Source organism: Saccostrea cucullata, unplaced genomic scaffold (assembly GCF_032062105.1).
Source record: "Saccostrea cucullata isolate Sc308-1 unplaced genomic scaffold, CSIRO_AGI_Scuc_v1 ctg308, whole genome shotgun sequence".
In the NCBI taxonomy this organism is placed as follows: Eukaryota; Metazoa; Mollusca; class Bivalvia; order Ostreida; family Ostreidae; genus Saccostrea; species Saccostrea cuccullata.
This window is the reverse complement of record NW_026930989.1, coordinates 1-21,902: the sequence shown is the minus strand read 5'-3', so window position 1 is coordinate 21,902 and position 21,902 is coordinate 1. Positions and strand designations below refer to the sequence as shown.

Genomic DNA, 21,902 nt, shown 5'->3' with positions numbered 1-21,902 from the left:
ATAGTATGTGAAATAAATTTACATGCAAACATTCATAAGGTCTTGTGAATTACAGTATGTTTAGGTTATGGATTATGGGAACAATGTTAGGTGAAATCTACAGTAGTACAGGAACAAATTTTAAATAATGCATGTTTCGGGTTAATTTTTTAATCTTCTTTACTTGCATGAACAGCAAAGTCAGATCAGGACATTTTTATTATATATTTTATAGTGTTCAATGGCCTGGTTGGCTATGGTTTGATACTTTTCTTATCCTTTTACATGTTTTAAGGAATATTGACAAAAAATTATTTTAATACTCTTTTATATTGATTTTCTTTATTTAAGGGAAAAACTGTGACATGGACCAGGAGGACTGTCCAGGATCCTGTAACATGACAACTACACGGGAAACTGTAAATAAAATCAACGAATGTGAATGTCTGTGTAAGCCAGGATATACAGGCCAAAACTGTACAGTAAGAATTATATTAGAAATTTTTTTCAAAATTTTGAGAATTTTAAAACTTTCCTAAAATTATCAGTTGTATCATATTAAAAGATATTGGTCAACCAAGGTCCTCAACTTTGTTGTTTCTGTAGTCTTATACTGAGGAAGTAAGGGAAGTTTTGATCATTTATTTTTTTGGTAAAATATGTCAAACTACATAGTATGTTAAAAAAATTGTTCAGTAATGGTATCAGTAATATGTTAAAGCCAATTTTTAGCTCTTCTGAGCCAAAGGCTCAAAGAGCTAATGCTATGGCCATTTGTGCGATGTGCGTTAACTTTTTAGAATATGGGCCATAACTCAAGAACCTTTTGGCCAATCATTGTACCAAATTTGCCACAGGGTATCCTTGGCCCAAGGGCTACCATTTATACTAAAATAAGGGTTAGGACCCTAAAACAAGGGGAGATAATCAGGAAAACAAAAACAAAAGTACTAGTTGCTAAAAAATCTTCTTCTCCAGAACCGCCAGGCAGATTTTCACCAAACTTACATACAAGGATCAAGATATGTTGATTGATTGATTGATTGTATATCAAAAAAATAATTAATTATTTCTAAATGCTATCATTTAGAAATAATTAATTATTTTTTTAAACACTTATCTTTAGTATACATCAGCACTACTTGTACTTTTTTTTTCAAATATAATAAATATTGTTATGTAGCTATAAGCAAGAGGCCGACTCGCGCTCTCTTTGTCGGTGGTGTAGACATGACTGAGCTGGAGAGCAGAATGACAAACATTGGATATAACGCTGCTTATATGAGCAGATTTTTCATTACCCAGCTTAGTTTTTACTCTCTATTTCCTATAAACTGATGAACATAGCCAAGCGAATTCTCTCATGTGAAGCTCTGAATACACCTAAGCGAGCTGTCAGTATCGAGTCTAATTTTAGTTTGAACACTCATCCACGCTAATTCTGACAAAATAAGAATTCACGCAGTAGTCATCCCAAGTAAAATCACTGATTGTCTAAAATTATTCAAATTTGATTAAATGTTTTAGGTTTTTTTCGATGATAACTGCCACCAATCTTCGGATGAATATTACACAATACGGATGTGTGTGTGCCATGTGTAGACTACGAGATTATGAAACTGTGTCGTCCTGTCTATAAATAGAAAAATATTCAAAACCAGATCTGTACTAAAATTATAAATATCTCTAGATAACAAATAACTGAATAGAAAATTGTTTTCTGTTAACAACGCAGTTAATTGTTTATTTTCATTTGTGTATCGATCTCTCGTATATTATGACCATACCCACTTAGCATGCTTAATCTGTGGACTAATCATCGTAAGTCATTCATAACACTGGCACAGGTGATCATCTTGTAAAAACAATCAATCCGGCCAGTGTTTTGATAATAATTATCACTCAGTTCAGGCGTGAATGTTGACTAGAATGGAAGTACAACTTAAAATTTACCGTCCGGATAAATGAATCAATTTGTAACGTAAAAATACATTTTGTAGTAAAAAAGAGCCGTCCGGATACCGAACGCGGAATTCCGGATAAATGAGTCAAAATTACGAAAAAATCCGTTCCGGAGAAAAATCGTCCGGAAGGTGAAGCGTCCGGATATCTGGCGTCCGGATATCTGAAGGTCCACTGTATATTTAAGTATCTTAGGTATTTATTTATTGGCTTAGAATCATCAAACTTTGTGAGTTGATGCATCTTGGGTTTTCAAAGAGTGACGACCAAAAATTAGGTCACAGTGACCTACTTTTGACATTTTATGGCTATATTTAAGTATCTCAAGTACTTATTGGCTTAGAATCATCAAACTTTGTAAGTTGATGCATCTTGGTTTTTCAGAGAATGTCGACCAAAAAGTAGGTCACGGTGACCTACTTTTAACATTTTATGGCTATATTTATGTATCTTAGGTATTTATTTGCTTAGAATCATCAAGCTTTGTGAGTAAATGCATCTTGGGTTTTCGGAGAGTGACGACCAAAATTAGGTCACTGTGACCTACTTTCGACATTTTATGGCTATATTTAAGTATCTCCGGTGCTTATCGGTTTAGAATCATCATACTTTGTCAGTTGATGCATCTTGGGTTCTCAGAGAATGTCGACCAAAAAGTAGGTCACGATGACCTACTTTTGAATATCTCAGGTATTTATTGGCTTAGAATTATCAAACCTAGTCAGCAGATGCATCTTTGGACTCTGAAAATGTGGACTAAAATGTAGGTCACGGTGACCTACTTTCGACATTTTATGGCTATATTTAAGTCTCCGGTACTTATTGGCTTAGAATCATCAAACTTTGTCAGTTGATGCATCTTGGGTTTTCAGAGAATGTCCACCAAAAAGTAGGTCACAGTGACCTACTTTCGACATTTTATGGCTATATTTAAGTATCTTAGGTATTTATTGGCTTAGAATAATCAAACTGTGTCAGTTGATGCATTTCGGGTTTTCCAAAAATGTAGACCAAGAAGTAGTCCTAATTGGCTGAGAATCATCAAATTTTGTCAGGTGATGCAACTTTGGTATAAGGATACTTAGGGTTAGAGGATTCAAATACAAGTGATAGGTTGTACAATTTATCAGAAGAGTGATTCAAGGCCCTTGGGTCTCTTGTTAAATGTTCTTTATTATACTTTAATGTGGAATAAAGGAAGAGATAGATGAGTGTGCCAGTTTTCCTTGTGAACATGGAGCCACCTGTACTGATATGCTGGATGACTATCACTGTAACTGTACTGAGGGCTGGGAGGGAAAGAAGTGTGACCAACAGATTAATTACTGCCAGACCACCTCTACAAAGTGTCAGAGTGGTGACTGTTACAACCTAATAGATGATAAGTATTGCAGGCAAGTAAAATATTGGATTATGAATGTTACATTTACTATTCAAACACTTACTATTAAGAATTTATACAAGAAATAAGAGTTGTGTTTTCATGGATGTTGCAGCATAACCACAGGTCTTGAAACTGTGTTTTAAAATGTAAAAGCTGATGCGTTTGCCCAGGGTTTTATAAGCAAAATTTTGAGACCAATTTAGGTTTAGTCATCCTTGGCAAATAAAAAAAAAAAGGAGGTATTTGTGAAACACTAATCTCCTATATCAAGAGGTTAAATTTGGTCTTGTCACAAGGAACACACCTGTGAAATATGAAAGCAATTAATAGCTCCACTAACTTAAAAGTTATGGACAAGGTTGAAGTTTTTGTGGACAACAGATAAACAGACAAGCAAACATGAACAGGGCAAAAATTATATACCCCTGTCCTGAGTGTTTAATTACAGGAGGTATATAAGAAAATTACAAGTGTTCCATTTTATGGATTACAGATGCAATGCTGGTACGAGAGGTGAGACGTGTGAAGATATTCCAGATGTGTGTAATGTTATTTCCCCATGTTCAGCAACAGGCACATGTCAGAATGCCAATGGAACAGCAACATGTTCATGTCAGAGTAGTAAGTAAAAAACAATGTATTAAGATCGATACATATATAATGTTACCTCAGCAGTGTTGAAATGTGACTTTTACATGGGGCTTATATAAATTTTTTTAATGCTGGTGAGACACATTATATTCATGTCCTCCACAAATCATAAACTTTGAAATAATATGACTGCCGTCATGAGAAAAGGGCTCTTATCTTTTGACGTCACAATGCTCAGAAAACGACGTCAAAGTCGCGGTATTGTAAACACGGAAGTAATTTTTGTTGACTGCATTTTGTAAACAAGAAATGAAATTGAATTTCAAAGCGTAACAAAAATTTGAAAGTTGTTGCGGACATTTTTTAATAGGTATGTGATATATTTACAATTTAGTACGTAAATTTATTCATAATTTTGTTTAAGTATTTAACGTGATGTAGATATACGGGGCATTGGACATGCACGTTGCTAGCTATGGAACAGCGATCAAAACGATGTCTATGAATGATTAAATTAAAGATGCTGCATATTTGTTTTCTGAGAAATTTACAAACTTAATTGAATTTTGAATTCATGTTAAGAAGTCTTAATATTAAAAGTTATATTCCATATACGTGTGTATTTTTTCAGTGAGAGAGAGATCTATGCATATATAGTAATTACCGTTCTTGTAAGCACTAATTTTTTCTGAAAAATATATACCATAATTTAAAACGTATTAAGCCATTTTAATTTTAATCCATAGTTTAACATACTGATATACCCTGAGAACCAGCCTTCGGTGAACTGTCGATTTTAAAATGTGTGTAAAAAAAAAATGGGGGGGGGGGGAGACAAGCCAAAAAATCTCCGAATAATAAGACCGGTTAAATTTAAAGCTAAGAAACATAATCCCTCTTTGATTGAATAAAGATACTGGTAACATGGGAGATCCAAACCTTCTACATAACCAATAAATATTAATATGTTTTACTAAAATGAACAGTAATAGAATATGCTAAGGGAAAAAATACGGATGATGGGGATGCCACGAAAATTTTGATAAAATAAATAAATTTCAAAAACTAATTTAAAATGATTAAATGGAATTGCATGGTAGAACTTAATTACTATTGTTTCAAATTTCTGAAATTGTTCCGGTGAAATGAATGAATGAAATCCCACTGGAACCTATTTTGCAATATGTTAAGAAATTAAATACAGCTATTGTAGACTTGTCCCAAAAGCATTATACCCAATGTTAAAGAAATTAACAATATTACATTGACAGTGATATTATGAATGAGGATATTTATAAACCAAAAAGGGGGGGGGGAACTATAGCTAAGCAAAAAGACGTACGAATTTCTAGATAACATCAAATACATCACTGAAAAGGCAAAAAGTATATGACAAATTGTTATGGGTGTAATTTCCAAAAGATACGAAAATGTTTAAAATCTTTAAAAACTTTAATGAGCGTGAAATATATATCACTGACTATTCATGATATGAAATACATAAGTCACATTTTGCGTTGAAAGCTTCAACTCTGATACATGTATCAAAATACCCTGCATATCTCGACATTAATTTTTTAAAGTTCCGAGATAAGACTTTATATCATAATCCTAACATGACTCTACGAAACGTAATCAATAAACAAACACAAATTTTTCTTCTTTTAATAAAATATTGGCCATTACAGTCACACGCAAGTAGCAACGGAGGTTGGAGTATGCATTGAAAGTCCGGCCCCCCTTAACCTCCACACACACACACACACACTTTTTGTTCTATCATAGTCAAATTCATGCACTATAGGGCAAAAGAATAAGGCACTGTATAATGCTTGATTAAGAAAATTTGATACTAAAAGAAGATTGAACCTTACCCCCCCCCCCCCCCCCCCCCCCAACGGTGAAACTGTATTCGAGTTTCGACACACACACACACACACACACACATCCTGTTTTTGGTTGAGTAGGTTTTTTAAGGTAGATCTGTTTTTCTTTCTAACTGAACCCCCCTCCTCTTTTTCAAACGAGTTGTTTGGGGACAGGCCAAGGTACGAGTCAAATTGTTTTTTTTTTTATTTTGATATGTTCTGAAGTAATAACTAAGGAAAATGGCTTGCCTTAATATTTCCAGCGAAAGAGAGTCAAATTAGAGCGGTAAATGTATACTATTACTTAATTAACAGCATCGTCTCATACAAAAAGCATTAATGAATGTTGGACGTAATAGTTCATTATTGGATAAAACAATCGCATCGAAATGTGAAAAAACTTATAAGACATCAAGTTAATTAGCCATTGTCACGGAGGAAAATGAATAGATGACCGTTCCCGGCCTTTAAAAAAATTGTTTTGATTGTCAAGGAAAACTTGGTGGTTGAAAGTGCCAACAACTGAAAAAAATATACCTACCCCCCCCCCCCCCCCCCCCCCCACTGAAATGGCTTCCCAAGGGCCTGCCATTCTTGCGTAAAAATATATAAGTATTCATTCAGTTTCAAATTGATTTCGTCAAAATTTAGAACAGCACAATTCCCATCTCTTTGATTAAATTATACAATATTATACATACATCATTTTTTGAGATCATAGTAGCGGTCCTTGTAAAAATATACAAATATTGTGTTTAAGTGAAACAGAGTACAGGTGCCACAAAATTTTAAAAAATGTTAATGTGCAGAAATATTTCTAACCAATTTAATTGTGATTTACTTTTTAAAAAATAAGAAGTTAAAAGACGGTTTCAAATTGAGGTAAAAATTCAAAGAAAGTTTCAATTTAAGGTACAGTTTATAAATCATTCAGATTCATTTGTCCTTTATTAGCCTATTTACTACATTTCTACTCCATAACTAAGACAGGCGAAGAAAATGAATTGTATAAACAATGGAAACTTAGAGCTTTAAACATTTAAATAAACTATTCAAAAAAAAAATTTTTAAAAATTAAAAATCTGCTTGCATGGAAGATTGATTGATTGTATATTGTTTAACGTCCCTCTCGAGAATTTTTCACTCATATGGAGACGCCACCACTTGCCGTTGGAGAGCTGCAAATTTTGTCCTATACTCAGCACTCAGGGCCATTGAGCCGGGAGGGATCTTTTTCGTGCCAGCACCTACTGCGACAAGGGAACTCGGTTTATACGGTCTCATCCGAAGGACCGGTCTCCACGTCCCACAGTGGGATTCGAACCCGCGACTTAAGGATTGACTCCTTACTTAATTCCTTGCATGGGAGAATGGAACGTATATTTTTTTCATGAATGTTTATAAAAGGCATAAGCGTTTTTAAAAACAAGTTTACATATCTTGGCATATCTGAATTTATTATTTCTCAGTTGAATTCTTCGGTGATACAGGAAATACATGGTGTTTAAATTTTTATCGTAACAGTTATAGGGAATAAAGGTACGTGCGTGTGTGTTGGTGAGTAAATGCTGTCTCATAAGATTTTTTTAAATATCGGGATCGATGTCCTTTTTGCGAGGGGTGCCCCTTTTTGCGCGCAGTCTCCTTCTGCATCGACTCTCTCTCTATATATATTTCTTTTAATCTTTAAGTGTTACAGGCGCTTTATATATTTTATAAATTGAATTAGATTCTTTTATATATGAAGAATAATTTGCATGGATATAAACAAATACTATGTTCCTACTGATTATGTTATAAAGCTTTCCTAGATTCTGTCTAGATCCCCCTTTTTTTATGAAATTAACAGACCTGCTCCAAAATTAGCTTGAAAATAGTAATAACATACGATATCCCTTAGGAATAGTTAGATACTAGTCGCTTGGAAGAAAAAAATAAATACTTTCTCAAGTTGTTGATTCTCAAAACGATGGATGTTATTTATTCAAGATTTTTTGAAAATTGAATTTGACGCAGGCGACATCATTACGTTTTCATTGAGTAACGTCAAAGTTATTTTTGGAGCGCCTCACTAAAATGGTCATAAAATAGGGAAAAAGTGAGATATTTTCAAAATTTATGTATATTTGCATTCAGAAAGAGTCCGGCTATCAAAATTTACCAAAAAGTCAATTTGTGAAAATTTGACCTTAAGGGCCCTTTTCTCGTGACGGCAGTCATATATGTTCATGTAACAACTCAGTACAACTTCATCCACAAATTAAAACCCCACAAAAAATAGTTTTCTCAAACCGTGAAAATTAGACCCCACAAAAAAAAAGATTTTACAGTATTTAAAAATGTCAATTCTTAATAATATAAAAATATTTTTTTTAGACTATTCTGGAGATTCCTGTCAGTTGTTGAAAGACTTTTGCACGGGAACAACAAATTGTTTGTATGAGGGCATGCCTAGTACAGGAACATGTACAAATCTGCCAGCTGGAGGCTTTAATTGCGCTTGTCAAACTGGTAAGGGACTTTTTTGTCGGTAGGGTGTGGGTGCACAAACACCCCCTCCAATACATGCATACACAGGCACCCTTTATGGCACCCTGTCAATGTAATATAATCAACCTAAATTACTAAATTATTATTTCTAAATATTTTAAGGAAAAGAATCTTGAGTAAAACAAAACATTTTATTGTTTTCTTATATAGGCTATTCTGGAGGGACTTGTCAAACTAAGGTTACCCGCTGTTCCAATTTGAGTTGTGGATCTGAAGCAATGTGCAATGAGGAGATTGGTTGTTACTGTCCAGAGGGAAAAATATTCACAGAGAATATAGTTTGTAAAAGTAGGTCTTTATTAGGGGTGGGACGATATACCGATACACCGATACGTACTGATATTTTCCTCTAAGATACGGTTTACGATACAAGCATTCAAATAACGGTACAAAACGATACACGAACGACCTATCCAAATATTGAAAATGAAAGTACCTGTCCTTGGAAAATGGCGGCTTGTACGAGCGAAGAAATGATGTTGATATTGAAAACACACTTTAGAACTAATAAGTCGTTGGTTAGGGGTTAAACGTTTTCACTTTTAAGCAGCCTTGGAAGATTGGACAAAAAAAGTTCAGTATGTACATGTAATGCGTGCTATACAAAGAAAATATTGTTTCCAGAACATTTGATATTATTAACTGTTAGTCCATCTTGTACTTTTTTTTTGTAATCTCAACTTTGCTACAGACTTTCAGCAATGAATTAATAAAAATGTAAATGTGATCGATGTTTTTTAAATGAATTTTTAGTAAGTGTTCTCTGATAAACTACATGTACACAACTATTTGTAAACAACTTCTGAATAGTAATTTGGTAATGATAGTATGTACATGTATTATTGTTTTTGTAAAGTTTTAGTAAATGAAATTGATGAACTTCAAGTATTAATTTCAAAGCAAACATGATTTGATATAGAATAACCTATGGATTCAATGTCAAGACAAAAAAAGAAATAAAATACTAATTCTTTTGAATAGTTTTATAATTTCTTGTAATATCGAGATACGTATCGTATCGTGCCAATATATCGAGATATGTATCGTATCGCAAGATGTGTGTATTGTCCCACCCCTAGTCTTTATCTATAAATTGACACATGTGTATTGTGTATAGTTACATCCTACATATTCAAATGCCCCATCCTCACTGTGTTTTGACAGAATAACAAGTAGTTTTCTGCTTCTAAAGTTTTTCTGCTGTTAAGTTTCATTATCATGATTATTAGGTATTTTCAAGTACTTCAGTGAAAATGACATTCTTATTGAAGGATAGGAAAGTTTAAAGATTTATCTGGAAATAAGGAAACAAGTGTTCCTTACAACAAATGGGACTTTGTGAATAAATCAAAGTGTGGCCCCTGTATATAGAATAAGTGGCCTCAAAATCAAATTAACATTTTACATAGAATATATGTATACAAAGGAGAAATCAGATGAATAACAGCATGGCCAAAATAACTTAGTTGAGCATTGTGGCCCATGGGCTTCTTGTAAAAAAAAAAATCAGAGAAATTCTTTCAAAATGCTGTTTCTACTACAGTTTATGTTTCTAACTTTACCTCCTGCAGTAGGATTTGAACCTGTAACATAATTGATCCTTATCAACGACTCTGAAGCAAACCCTCTAACCACTGCATTATTAGGGCAACCCTAGTTTAACTGCAAGAGGACAGCTTCCTCTATTCACTTTCCTCAACTAAAACAGTTAAATTAGTTATTGATATAATATACATTTTAATAATTTGTTTTTCTTTTAGTTCCATCAGATGACTTTGATATTTATTTTGATACTCAAATGGGAGAGGAGGGGGCCTCTACCACAGCTGTGTTACCTGGTGACCCAGAACATTCTGATTTGTCCTTTATGATGATGGTGAAGTTTAACAAAGATCAAAATGTCATGGAAAAAGAAGATGCTGTATTGTTAAGAATCAGGTATAGTAAATGCTTTATGTATTTTCTATGTTATTTAACTACGATCGTTCAATTAATCAAGAGTTAAAGAAATGATAAGGAGATGCTGTATGCAGGGTTATTTTCTTAGGAATTACTCATTGCAGATGTAGATTAAGCATACTCAATTGAACCCATTATCAGCTTTAATTTTGATGTAATTTGCATTATCATTAGATACCCATAGGCAATTAAGTCTTTTACTTACCACCAATGGGCAAGTTCACTGAAATATTGTTAAATGTGTTAATTTGTTCATTATAAACATCTATCAGAATTTTAAAAATAATTTTCAAATGATGCTAGATAATATTGCAATGCCTTTTAAAATGTGAGAAATTTGTTTTAAAGAGATAAAAGACAAGTTGTTCAGTTCACTAGTATCAAGTATCTGTTGGGAATAAAACTTAAGGAGTGCCTTCTTCAAACTGTTATTAAATGCACTGATCATTGGATTTGTTTGCAATATGGGTATTTTGATAATGGGAAAGTGTTTGTCATCGCCATGCAAACATCAACTGTGATTTGTTGATTTGCAATGAAAGGATATATCTGCAAGTCATTATAGGTAGGAATAAAGTAAAAGATGAAAAAACTCTTGTATAATAACAAATTTACACATGAAATGCCTATTGGTCCAGCTTTTCTAAAAAAGACAATTATGTGAAAGATTGAGGCTTACAGCTGTGTTAGGAATTCTCTTTTATAAGAACAGACATATAGAGCTACAGTCTGTAAGAGACTTCTGATAATACTTGTCATGGCTTTATTTCATAACAAGCACATACTTATATAACTAATATAATAAGTGAGTTGATTGCTATTAAATTATTGTACAATCTTATTTATTTATTTAATTGTTTGACATGACAATATTTGACTGCCTTATTTTATGAAATAATTGATTTTTTTCAGAGATTTCATAGAAATCAAGAATAACAGTATCACCTTCATGAACGGAACAAGCTCTCATTCAGTAAAATTTGAATACTATGGAAGCCTAGAAAGAATTGATGATGGTACTAAATGGAATTTTATTGCTGTATCATGGAGGAGAGATGGCAAGACAACAGTTTATGTGAAAGCTGGGCTACTTGTTTTTGACAGCAGCTCTGTTGCCTTCAAACTGCCAAAAGTGTAAGATTATTTAGTAGTTTTCTATTCAGTGTAAGGATTTGTAGCTTAATTATAAGATTAAGGTAGTCTGTTCCTCATCTCTCTGAAAATAAGGAGTTATTTAAAAATGTACTGTAGTACATTTTTCCGCGTGGTATTAATTTACGCTATGTACACGGTCTCAAATTTTCCACGGAAATTTGTCCAAACGTACTTGATATAAATGTAAAGCATATAGTGACAGTTTTAAAAAAATCCGCGTAATTTTCTACCCGCGGATTAAACAGAAATTGAGATTCCGTGGAATTATGACCCCGTGGAAAAAGGTACATCTACAGTATGCTTTCTTGTTTTAGAAGTAAATGGTATTTACCAAAGGTGATGCTCTCAAGTTTATTATTATAGTTATACTATTTATCAAAGTATACATATCTTCAGGTAATGTTGATTCAAATTTGTTCCAATCAAGACCTCTAGGCCTAGGGAAAGTCACAACAGGGGTCAATGTTTTCCATACGAATATATAGGAAATATCTTGTTCTTTTTATTAAGATTTAACATAGAAATTGGGAAGAGATATGGAGGTAGGATATCACAGGTAAAATTCTGGAACAGCAGTATTGCAAATGCCGACATGTTAAGGCTTTCAAGTGACAGGAATCATAAACCTGCAGGAGCTACTCTCATTCATGGCTGGTACAATTACAAAATGAACAAGGGAGCTATGAAGAAGATCACGACACAGATTGAAAATGATAGTATCTGTGATGTTCCTGCTTGTTCACCATCAGGTATGTAACATGAATGACACATAGTTGTTTTTCTGAATAAATGCAATGTAACAGTCTTCTTGACACTTTATAAATGTAATTTAGTTGTTCCTCATTATTTAAAATTGAGGAATACCTGTAATTGTTGATTGCACCTTGAAGAGGCTGGGTGGTAGTGGCCATTTTTAGACTATTTTAATCTCCTTTAGAAGAAGAGCTCCATATAAAGATATAAAAAAAAATGATCAAATTTTAAAATAAGAACTGATGAAATTTTTCTTTGCCAAATGATAGTTGACAGCTTAAGAAATCATATCCTAAAATTTAAGTTATATCTGGTGGTTAATAAAAAATAATTTGTTGATCACCTAGCCTCCTTAATGGTTTTTTGACCATTAATTGTAATATTTTTGCAGATAAGATTAAACCAAAGATAAAAGCCTGTCCTGTTGATGATGCAAGAAGCTCTAGCAAAAGAGTCTTTGAATATCAACTGCCAACTATTAGTTCTATGTTTGACAATTTCAATGAAAGTCAGTCCCTGATCTCACATAAAGGTTAGTTTGGCATTAAAGCCTCTTTTTTAACGCACCAGAGTTGAAAGTGAACTTTTCTGATAGTATTTTGTATAAAATACTTTAATCTGTCAATTCCTTTCTCTGTCTGTATCTCTTACCTTTAAATCTTCAAATCCACTAGGCCAATTTCACCCAATCTTGCAAGGAAATGGATGAGGAAAGGTCTATTTTGTACAGTTGACTAATCAGATAAAGCAAAACAGATTGGTGTACATAACAACCTCATTTAAAGCTGTCAATGGAGAAATGTTAGGCATTGACTTTATAGATCTTCTTATAACAACATTAAAACTATACTGCAAATGTCTTGGAAAGTGAAACATACTACCAAATTACTCAGGTGACCATTGTGGCCTATAGGCCTTGATAAATTATTAGGGGAGGGATGGGGGGGGGGGGCACACTTTAACGGTAACCCATACTGAAAAAAGTTATAACTTAGTTATAACTTTTGTAACTAAAAAAAGTTACAAAAAAGTTATAACTAAGTTATCGGAGTTTGGAACCACATGTTTTAAGTGAGGTATAATTTAGTTATAACTTAGTTACAAAAAAGTTATAACTTTTGTTTAACTTTTCACCTTTTATTCAAAATAAATACAGCAAGTGCGTGAAAGTTATAAAAAAAGTTATAACTACGAAAAGTTATACTTATTAAAAGTTACACAAAAAGTTATAAAAAAGTTACAAAGTTATACTTTAGTTATACCCAAATAAACAGTGGAAAAGTTACAATAAAGTTATACCCGAAAAAAGTTATGAAAAAGTTACAAAAAAGTTATACCTGAAAAAAGGTATACCCAGGAAAAGTTATAACTAAAAAAAGTTATACTTATCAAAAAGTTATGAAAAATTAAGTTACAAAAAAGTTATACCCCAGGAAAATTACGAAAAAGTTACAGAAAAGTTATACCTTAAAAAAGTTATACCTAAAAAAAGTTATAACTACAAAAAAGTTATAACTATAAAAAGTTATAACTACAAAAAGTTATAACTATAAAAAGTTATACTTATTAATAAAAACTTATGTAAAAGTTCCAGTGAAGTTATACACTTCCCGTTGTGGATTTACTCAATTATAAGCTTTTATAAAGCTATACTCATTAAAATTTATACAAAGAGATTTTTGAAATTTATACAAAAAAGATTACTTAAAACAAATTAAAGGCAATTACAATTTTACTTAATAAACATGATAAAGATAGCTTGGCTCATTGTCAAATACAACTGAATGAATGCACATACATGTTTTCAAGTCTACCTTATTTTTCATCATGTCATCTTCAACAGATTGAAATTTCTCTGGTTGTTTTATAGAATTAATTTTTAGCATATAGCAATTAGGGTCTTTGTACAATTACCTAGCATACTGCATTCTACTCTTGCTAATTTGTATAAATAGACTTAACTTTTGAAATATTAACACCTTATTTATTCATGATCTTGCTGTACTTCAAAATAGAGCCACCCTTGACATGCAACGATCATATTAGGCCAAGTTAGTTGAAGGACTTGGCCATCCCTTGACAGGCCGCACTGGTAGTTGGTCAAGATAGTTGACGGACTTGGCCATCCCTTGACAGGTCGCACTGGTAGTTGGTCAAGTTAGTTGACGGACTTGGCCATCCCTTGACAGATAGTAGGTTAAGTTAGTTGATGGACTTGACCGTCTCCCTTGAAAAGCTGTACTGGTAGTAAGCCAATCTAGTTTGACTTCAATGACAGGCTGCATTGGTCAAGATAGTTGAAGGACTGGACAAGCCGCACTGGTAGTCAGCCGAGCTAGTTGATGGACTTGGTCATCCCTTGACAGGCCGCACTGGTAGTCAGCTGAGCTGCCCGAGGGACTTAGCTGGTGGTCTGCGTCCCTCATTTAGGGACCGGGCTGGTCAGACGTCTTGGCTGGCAGGCAGTGTGACTCGTAGTCGTCAACGTTTTCGATGAAATATGCTTGCAATTTCAACCTTCAAATCATTTTTCTTCAATTCTGAAAAAAATTGTAAAGGTTCAAAATTTAGATATTTCCACCTGAATATCAAATTGAAACCACTCTTTCATATCAATTAATTCATTAATTCATCCATAACATGGAAAACAAGACTAATTAAAGATCTATACTTACAGGAATTAGTGTTAGATTGATAGATTTATTGAATTTTGAAATGAAAAAAAAATATTATTTTACTTACCTTGAGCACATAATATTTTTTGAAGAATTTCACTCCAGGTCAGCACATAAGTCAGAGATGCTCATGGAAAAATCATACGCCAGTATGCTGCTTTTATAAAAAAAAATAGAACATTAATCTTAAATTACTCAATTCATTACATTAACATTGCAGCTATAGATCATGTCATAATCACATCGATGTTAACAAGGCTTCACATTATTATAACAGTTCAGGGAATCTAAAAACAATTTTGGGAATAGATGTGACAAAGAACAACATATTTTATCAATATTATACTAAATGCTGAAAAAATATTATGTGTTTCAAATACTTTCAATTTCTTTGCTTCATTGTTTGTCATTTGACATACCATTAAAAATCAAAACAAACAAGAAATACAAGATTCACACACCTAGAATTTTGTTCATTCCCAATATTTCTTCTTTTTGTATTGTTCTTCGAGAGGTACTAAGTATTCTTTACCAAAAATCATTAAATGTTAGCATAAATATCGCCTTACCAACTGGTTTTATCTCCTTTTTCTATCAACACTTTCAAATAACATCACAACATTCAAATCGTCCATTAAAAAATCCGCGCTCTGTTGTTGACCAATCATAGACCTCAAAAACGTCACGTGATAGGAAAAAATTAAATAAATAATTCATAATTAATTTATTTTAAATCCAAATAAACATAATTGTGCATTTTAAAACTTAATTTGAATATTAAAACACCAGTTGATGTTAAAATTTTGAGTTTATTCTATCAACAAAACGGACATCGGGGGCCGCCATATTTTTTCGTCGCCGCCATTTTTGATTTAACATTTGTTTATTTGTGAAAATAACTATTATAACTGGGTTATTTAATTATGCAAACAATAAAATCTACATGTACTAGTCCTCTGCTTAAATGTTTACATAACTGGCAGTCTTTATTTCCAACATCGTAATATCTGTTTAAAATAAACCTGCATATACTCTATGCTGTTGTTTATCTTTCTAGCCACCCATATTACGACTGATTTTCTTCAGATTTCAAAGAACCTGTGTAGAATTGTACCATTGCATAATACACATAGCTGAAATTTACGAATTGCTGACCACAAAGGTCACCTAGTACAAACACCTGTGTCACAGTAAACAATAGGGAAATTTACACAGTTTTGCACACGAAGAAAAATCCGTGCAAAATTCACATGACTTCATGGGATTACAACATTTTACTGTTTATATCTCTTGCAGGGCATTTATATTTCCCCAGAATGATGGAATATTTATTCCCAACTTCAGATGTACATGCATTATTATAATTTACAAGACAAATATTAAGTCTCATCGGGGTCTCAATAAATACGTTTTTTCTGAGAGAGAGAGAGAGAGAGAGAGAGAGAGAGAGAGAGAGAGAGAGAGAGAGAGAGAGAGAGAGAGAGAGAGAGAGAGAGAGAGAGATAATATTTATTTAAAGTGGGTACATCAACAAAGAACATTAGCTCTGAAGAGCTATTTTCCGACTACAGAGAGAGAGAAATTTTCCCAACTTCAGTTGAATCTTACATAACAAATATAATTTAATATAGACAATTATATTTATTATACACACACATTGACAAACACCCTCACACTTTACACACCAGAGAGAGAGAGAGAGAGAGAGAGAGAGAGATTCTCATTTATAGATGTAATTTACAAGATTTTATTTCCCATCCCTTCTGTTGAACTTGACATGACTGTGAACAGCATATTTATTATGAATGAGAAATCAATCATTGGTAGTAAACAATAATAATTAATATTGTCTAAGAGCCCTCAGGCAGTCCCTTTTTTTCTTAAAAAAATTATCTATATATTCCTAGTGAATTTTCCCTCTGATTAGAAATAGGAATAATTGACAGTTTTCTGCTGCAGTGTTTGAAAAACAAGAAAACCCAACATTTTGAACTGATGATCAAAATTCATTCAAATTTAATTAACACTTAGGTATAATGATATTTTTGAAAAAAAGGTAAGAGTGTCAAGTAGTATCCATTAATTAACCCCAAAAACTTGTACATTTATACTGGTTATGCTTGAAAATGGCTAAGTTCAGAAAAGTTACATTTTAGTTATACATGAAAATGACAAACTCCAGAAAAGTTATGTTTTAGTTATACATGAAAATGGCTAAGTCCAAAAAGTTACATTTTAGTTATACATGAAAATGACAAAGTCCAGAAAAGTTATGTTTTAGTTACACATGAAAATGGCTAAGTCCAAAAAGTTATATTTTAGTTATACATGAAAATGACGAAGTCCAAAAAAGTTACATTTTAGTTATAACTTTTTTGTACCTCAGAGCCTAGGTATAACTAAGTTATACTTTAGTTATAACTTTGTTATAACTTTTTTCGGCATGGGAAGTTTTAGATTTGTATTTGTGCTTGTTCCACATCAAAATATAATCAGTTTTGTTTGCTTCAGTAAAGACAAACTCAAAAAAAATTCTAGAATATCATTGAATAATTTAGAAACTTGAGTTTCCATTGTTTCAAGAGGATATAGATCAAGAAATTGCAGGTCCCTTTTAGAATAAAATTATATTTCAGGCAGCTTCACTTGGGGTGATTACAGCTTAATGTTTTTGGCCGCTGATGAGAATGGAAATACTGCCATGTGCCGTAGCAAGCTGTATGTAAAATGTAAGTTATACTTTATTACATTCTACAAGGTTAAATTAAATTGTCCATTAAGACTAACTTCAATTCAATCAAGTCTACCCCAATTTTAAAACTAATCTGACTGAATCTTATTTTGTCTATGGAAATATATATACTACAGATGCATATGATCCATTGAGACTTCATCTGTATTAAAAACAAGACTGCATTATAATTGCAGTAAGGTTCATTACTTATAGGGAGAGTGTTCTGACCCATCAGGCTCTTGTATTTCTGATGCCTCATCAGGTGTAATTTAGTATATTGCTAAGAAACTTGAATATATTTGATGATTTACAAACTTGTTCATTTTAGATAATGCTGATTGCCCTCCACCAAGAAAGCCACCCTCTCTTATCATTGGTTACTGTTCAGGCAGCAAAGATATTTGTAAACTGAGTTGTCCTGGTAACCAAGTTCTATCTATCCCAGTTCCAAAATATAAGATGTGTTCAAAGCTTGGTGTGTATACTCCTCTCAAACCACGACAAAAGTTTGCATTGCCATCATGTGGAGGTAAGTGTTCTGAATTATTTTTTTCATAAAGGACAAGATAGGCTAAGACTTTTTTTTGGCCCCTGATTTTTGGCATCTTTTAGACTGATGCAACAGTTTATTAATAAAAACTTTTTGTCACCTCTGCCACAAAATGAGTATTGGTTCTAAGTTATGGGATACACAGAGAGGTCAGAAAATATGTCAATTTCTGAATTTTCCCATTTTGATGAAAATTAACATCGATTTTACTGCACAATTGTTCAGAAAACAGAGAGCACAAGCTTGCCTTTCCATCATATTTATATATTTCATACACATTGTATCAGATGCATGTTGTATAAACATTGTATCAGATGCATATGTTATGTATAAAAATCTCAGATAGGCAAGCTTGTACTCTATGTTTGTATTCTATGCTTGAAGAGAAAAGCATCTCAAATATGACAAAATTCCACCAGAATTAAGGAAATGCAGGAAAATGTTCCATTTCTTCATCCTACTGTGGCTTCTTTGTAATCAAAATACTGCTGGTTTTAAAACAAGCTTCATTTTAAGTACTTAACTATACAAACAATCCTAATATAAACTGTGTTCTGATTTTTACATCAAATAAGGGGCCAGAATCAGCCTTTACCTTACCTTGTCCTTTGTAGGATTATTCAGTTTATAGTTCCAAATCATCCTAAATGTACTACTGCAATAAGAAAATTACTGAAACATTAATAGTTCTATTTTGATTTAACTCATTCTTTTGATTTCAACTCTTGTCTTTTCAATTGACCAATATTTTGCTATTATTCATGTGATATCCTTTTTCTGTAGACTATATACATTTGTAGTAAAGATTTTATATGTTTGATTACACTTTTTTTCTCCAGGCAAAACAGATACACAAATTCAGATAGAAGTCTCCTTAAAATTTTCATTAGCCGTTGTCTGTGATGTGTCTTTGGAATCACCAATAGAAAGAAAACTAAAGACGGATTTTAAAGATAACGTTTACCAGAACTGGAATAATGTCTGTTCAGATTCTGACTGCTCAAATGTGGACATCAGCTCTAAGTGTGTTACTGGCAAAGAACAGATGACAGTTGCTATGAAAATAAAGAATTTAAGGTAAAATGATGTTAGTTCATTAGCAATTAGATACTCTTTCCACATGTTTATGCCCCCCTCTAAAGAAGCGTTTCCACATTCCTACTGTAAATTTATCCCATGCGGGAAAAGTATGTCTACAGTATTCAATTAAAGCCATAATATTCTAATTGAAACTATGTACTTATCAAGTGACATACTCTCAGACTGATAGATGCTTTAACTAACATAATTCTAAGCTAAGTAGAACCTGAAATACAGGTAATTAAGTTTCAAAAGTAGGTCACTGTTCATCATGTTATTCAGGCAATTGCTAAGGCCCATGGGCTTCCATTATGCCTTTGCAATCAAATAAGTAGACAATTTATTTGTATACAATAAAAAAAATATATAGCTTTTTTTGTCATTTATGTTTTTTTAGAAACAGTATTACTAAAAAGAGTGGTTCTAACACATACACAGCAAAAGAAGTCTTCAGAGTTCTAATATTTGAAGATGCTGTTTTCATAGTGGATGTAAGTTATTTTGTCATATCAAATACCTTATATTGAGATTCAATTTACACTGTGTTGTTGTATTTGTGTCCCCCACTTTCACTGAAATTTGGGGATATTAATTTTGGTCAGTCCATCTGCAACACTTTTGTTTCTGCAAGATATCTCAAAAAGCCTTTGAGCATTTGCATTGGAATTTTACATAGCAACTCCCTATATGGCCTAAAGAAGACCCCTATTTATTTTGAGGTCAAAGGTGAAGGACATAAATTCTGTCTGTTTTAACACTTTTGATTCTGTGTGCTATCTTGAGAAGCCTTTGAGCTTTTGTGATTGAATGTTATACTACAGCTCCATATGTTCCTATTGGATTTTAATGTCAAAGGGTCCAGGTTGTAAATATCGGTATATATTCTACTCTAAATCCATTCATTACTTTCAAAGTACAATAAAAAACTAACACACCATTTGGACATAGCAACGACACGCAGCAGCTTTATTTGTACAGTGTACATAACATGCAAAATATGAAAATCAATTTGTATATACATGTTTATGTTGGATTGAATAAAACATGTTGAAATTTTAACTTTATCGTGCACTATGTGTTGTCCTAAACTGGCATTTAAACCACTATTTACCTCTTATATAGCCTTGCTAACGAGACCGGTTCTAAAGAACCATGTGATATTCACCAGGTATTTGAATGAAAACCTTGTAATTCTGAAAAAGTAATTCATTATCACACCAAGTAGAAATTGATTTCTGTCTAATTCGTTCCTCAAATGAAAGAAATCATATTATTCTGCTTGTGTGTAATACTTTTATGATATCTCATTACAAGAAGCTTTTGAGCTTTTTCAATGAAACTTTATACCATACCTTCCAATAGCACCAACAGCCCCTCTTAAAGTATCCTTTTTATTGTTGTACATGTATTGTCACAGAACATTGTACTTTGAAAGTGGCTAAATCATCATATTGACCTTAAAAACAGCAAAAAAAAAAATCTTGCATGGGGTCTAATGTACCTTCAAATAAATGAAATATTTTTTTTTTTTGCAAAGGGTGTTGGTGGTGCAAAGCTTCTGAATGACCAAGTAATTACAGATATTGTATCATGTCCAGATGGTAACATGGTTATAGAGGGTAATTGTGGTAAGTATCTTTATATCAAATATAAATTTCATTGGAATTTCTGTTGCATTTCAAGTGATGAAATACATACTTTTGAATGATTGGAGATAGGCTTCCATATTTTACATTATCTATGACAAGACCTTTTTGAATGCTTTTGACCTCATGACTTTGAAGTTTGGCACAATTTTAACAAGCAAGTTCAAAGAATTCTGGTCTCCGCTTTCAGTGTCTGTGGATAAGATGTCATTATTAGGACCCCGCAAGGATTTGCGGGTGCCCTATAGTAATCACTGTCTGTCTGTCTGTCTTTCTGTTTTTTAGGTCTTTCCACCTTTCTGTGGAAAGACCTATTGAAATTGTTCTGTTTATTATTATTATTTTTCCGCCAAACGTGTTTTTGAGTTTCAAGATTTATCGAAAAGATTTATAGACCATAAGAATGTACTTCGTAAATGATTTTCGCAGTTGACCCTGCGTATATGAACTTTGACTCTTAAAGGAGTTATTGCCCCTTTTGCAATAAATGCTTGTTATCGCTACTCCTCCGAAACCGTAAACCGCAGAGATTCCAAACCTTTATTAATGTCTGCGACTACTTGAAAGGATCTTCGGATCTATTCATTGCGAAAGGATTCGTAGACCCCTACTGTGAGTTTTTGCCCCTGAAAGTTTTTGAATTTTACAAATAATGAAAAATTTTTAAAACGAGAAGTTGTAGAGACATGGGACCAACTGCACAAGATTCATTGACCTTTGTCCTTAAAATTTATGCAAAGGTCAAAGGTCAAGGTCATTCCAAAAATGAGAAATTAAGGTCTTTTTATATCTCTTTCGTTTTTCAACGTATACTTAAAAGCTGTAACATTAATATGCCCTCTTAAAACTATTTGAAAGATTTTATTCTTTGTCCCCTAACATTAACTCTTATAAAAGTTATTGCCCCTTACGCAAGAAATGCTTGTTATCGCTACTCCTCCGAAACCATAAACCGCAGAGGTTTGAAACCTTTACCAATGTCTGCGACTACTTGAGAGGACCTTCGGATTTTATTC

General features: G+C 32.8%; 1 protein-coding gene across 1 annotated transcript in view; it reads left to right on the top strand.

The window, feature by feature from the left end:
* The window catches only part of LOC134230906 (sushi, von Willebrand factor type A, EGF and pentraxin domain-containing protein 1-like), a gene marked incomplete at its 3' end in the record, with an annotated part of 139,419 nt that extends 118,551 nt beyond the window's left edge, over nucleotides 1-20,868 (top strand). Inside the window, exons 38-51 of the mRNA XM_062712771.1 lie at nucleotides 331-461; nucleotides 3,139-3,335; nucleotides 3,819-3,946; nucleotides 8,161-8,295; nucleotides 8,485-8,622; nucleotides 10,095-10,272; nucleotides 11,206-11,427; nucleotides 11,959-12,197; nucleotides 12,593-12,733; nucleotides 17,513-17,605; nucleotides 17,939-18,139; nucleotides 19,000-19,237; nucleotides 19,638-19,731; nucleotides 20,778-20,868. Of these exons, the coding sequence (XP_062568755.1) occupies nucleotides 331-461; nucleotides 3,139-3,335; nucleotides 3,819-3,946; nucleotides 8,161-8,295; nucleotides 8,485-8,622; nucleotides 10,095-10,272; nucleotides 11,206-11,427; nucleotides 11,959-12,197; nucleotides 12,593-12,733; nucleotides 17,513-17,605; nucleotides 17,939-18,139; nucleotides 19,000-19,237; nucleotides 19,638-19,731; nucleotides 20,778-20,868 (2,226 nt within the window). The remainder of the gene's footprint in view (nucleotides 1-330; nucleotides 462-3,138; nucleotides 3,336-3,818; nucleotides 3,947-8,160; nucleotides 8,296-8,484; nucleotides 8,623-10,094; nucleotides 10,273-11,205; nucleotides 11,428-11,958; nucleotides 12,198-12,592; nucleotides 12,734-17,512; nucleotides 17,606-17,938; nucleotides 18,140-18,999; nucleotides 19,238-19,637; nucleotides 19,732-20,777) is intronic.
* Between the last annotated feature and the right edge of the window lie 1,034 nt (nucleotides 20,869-21,902).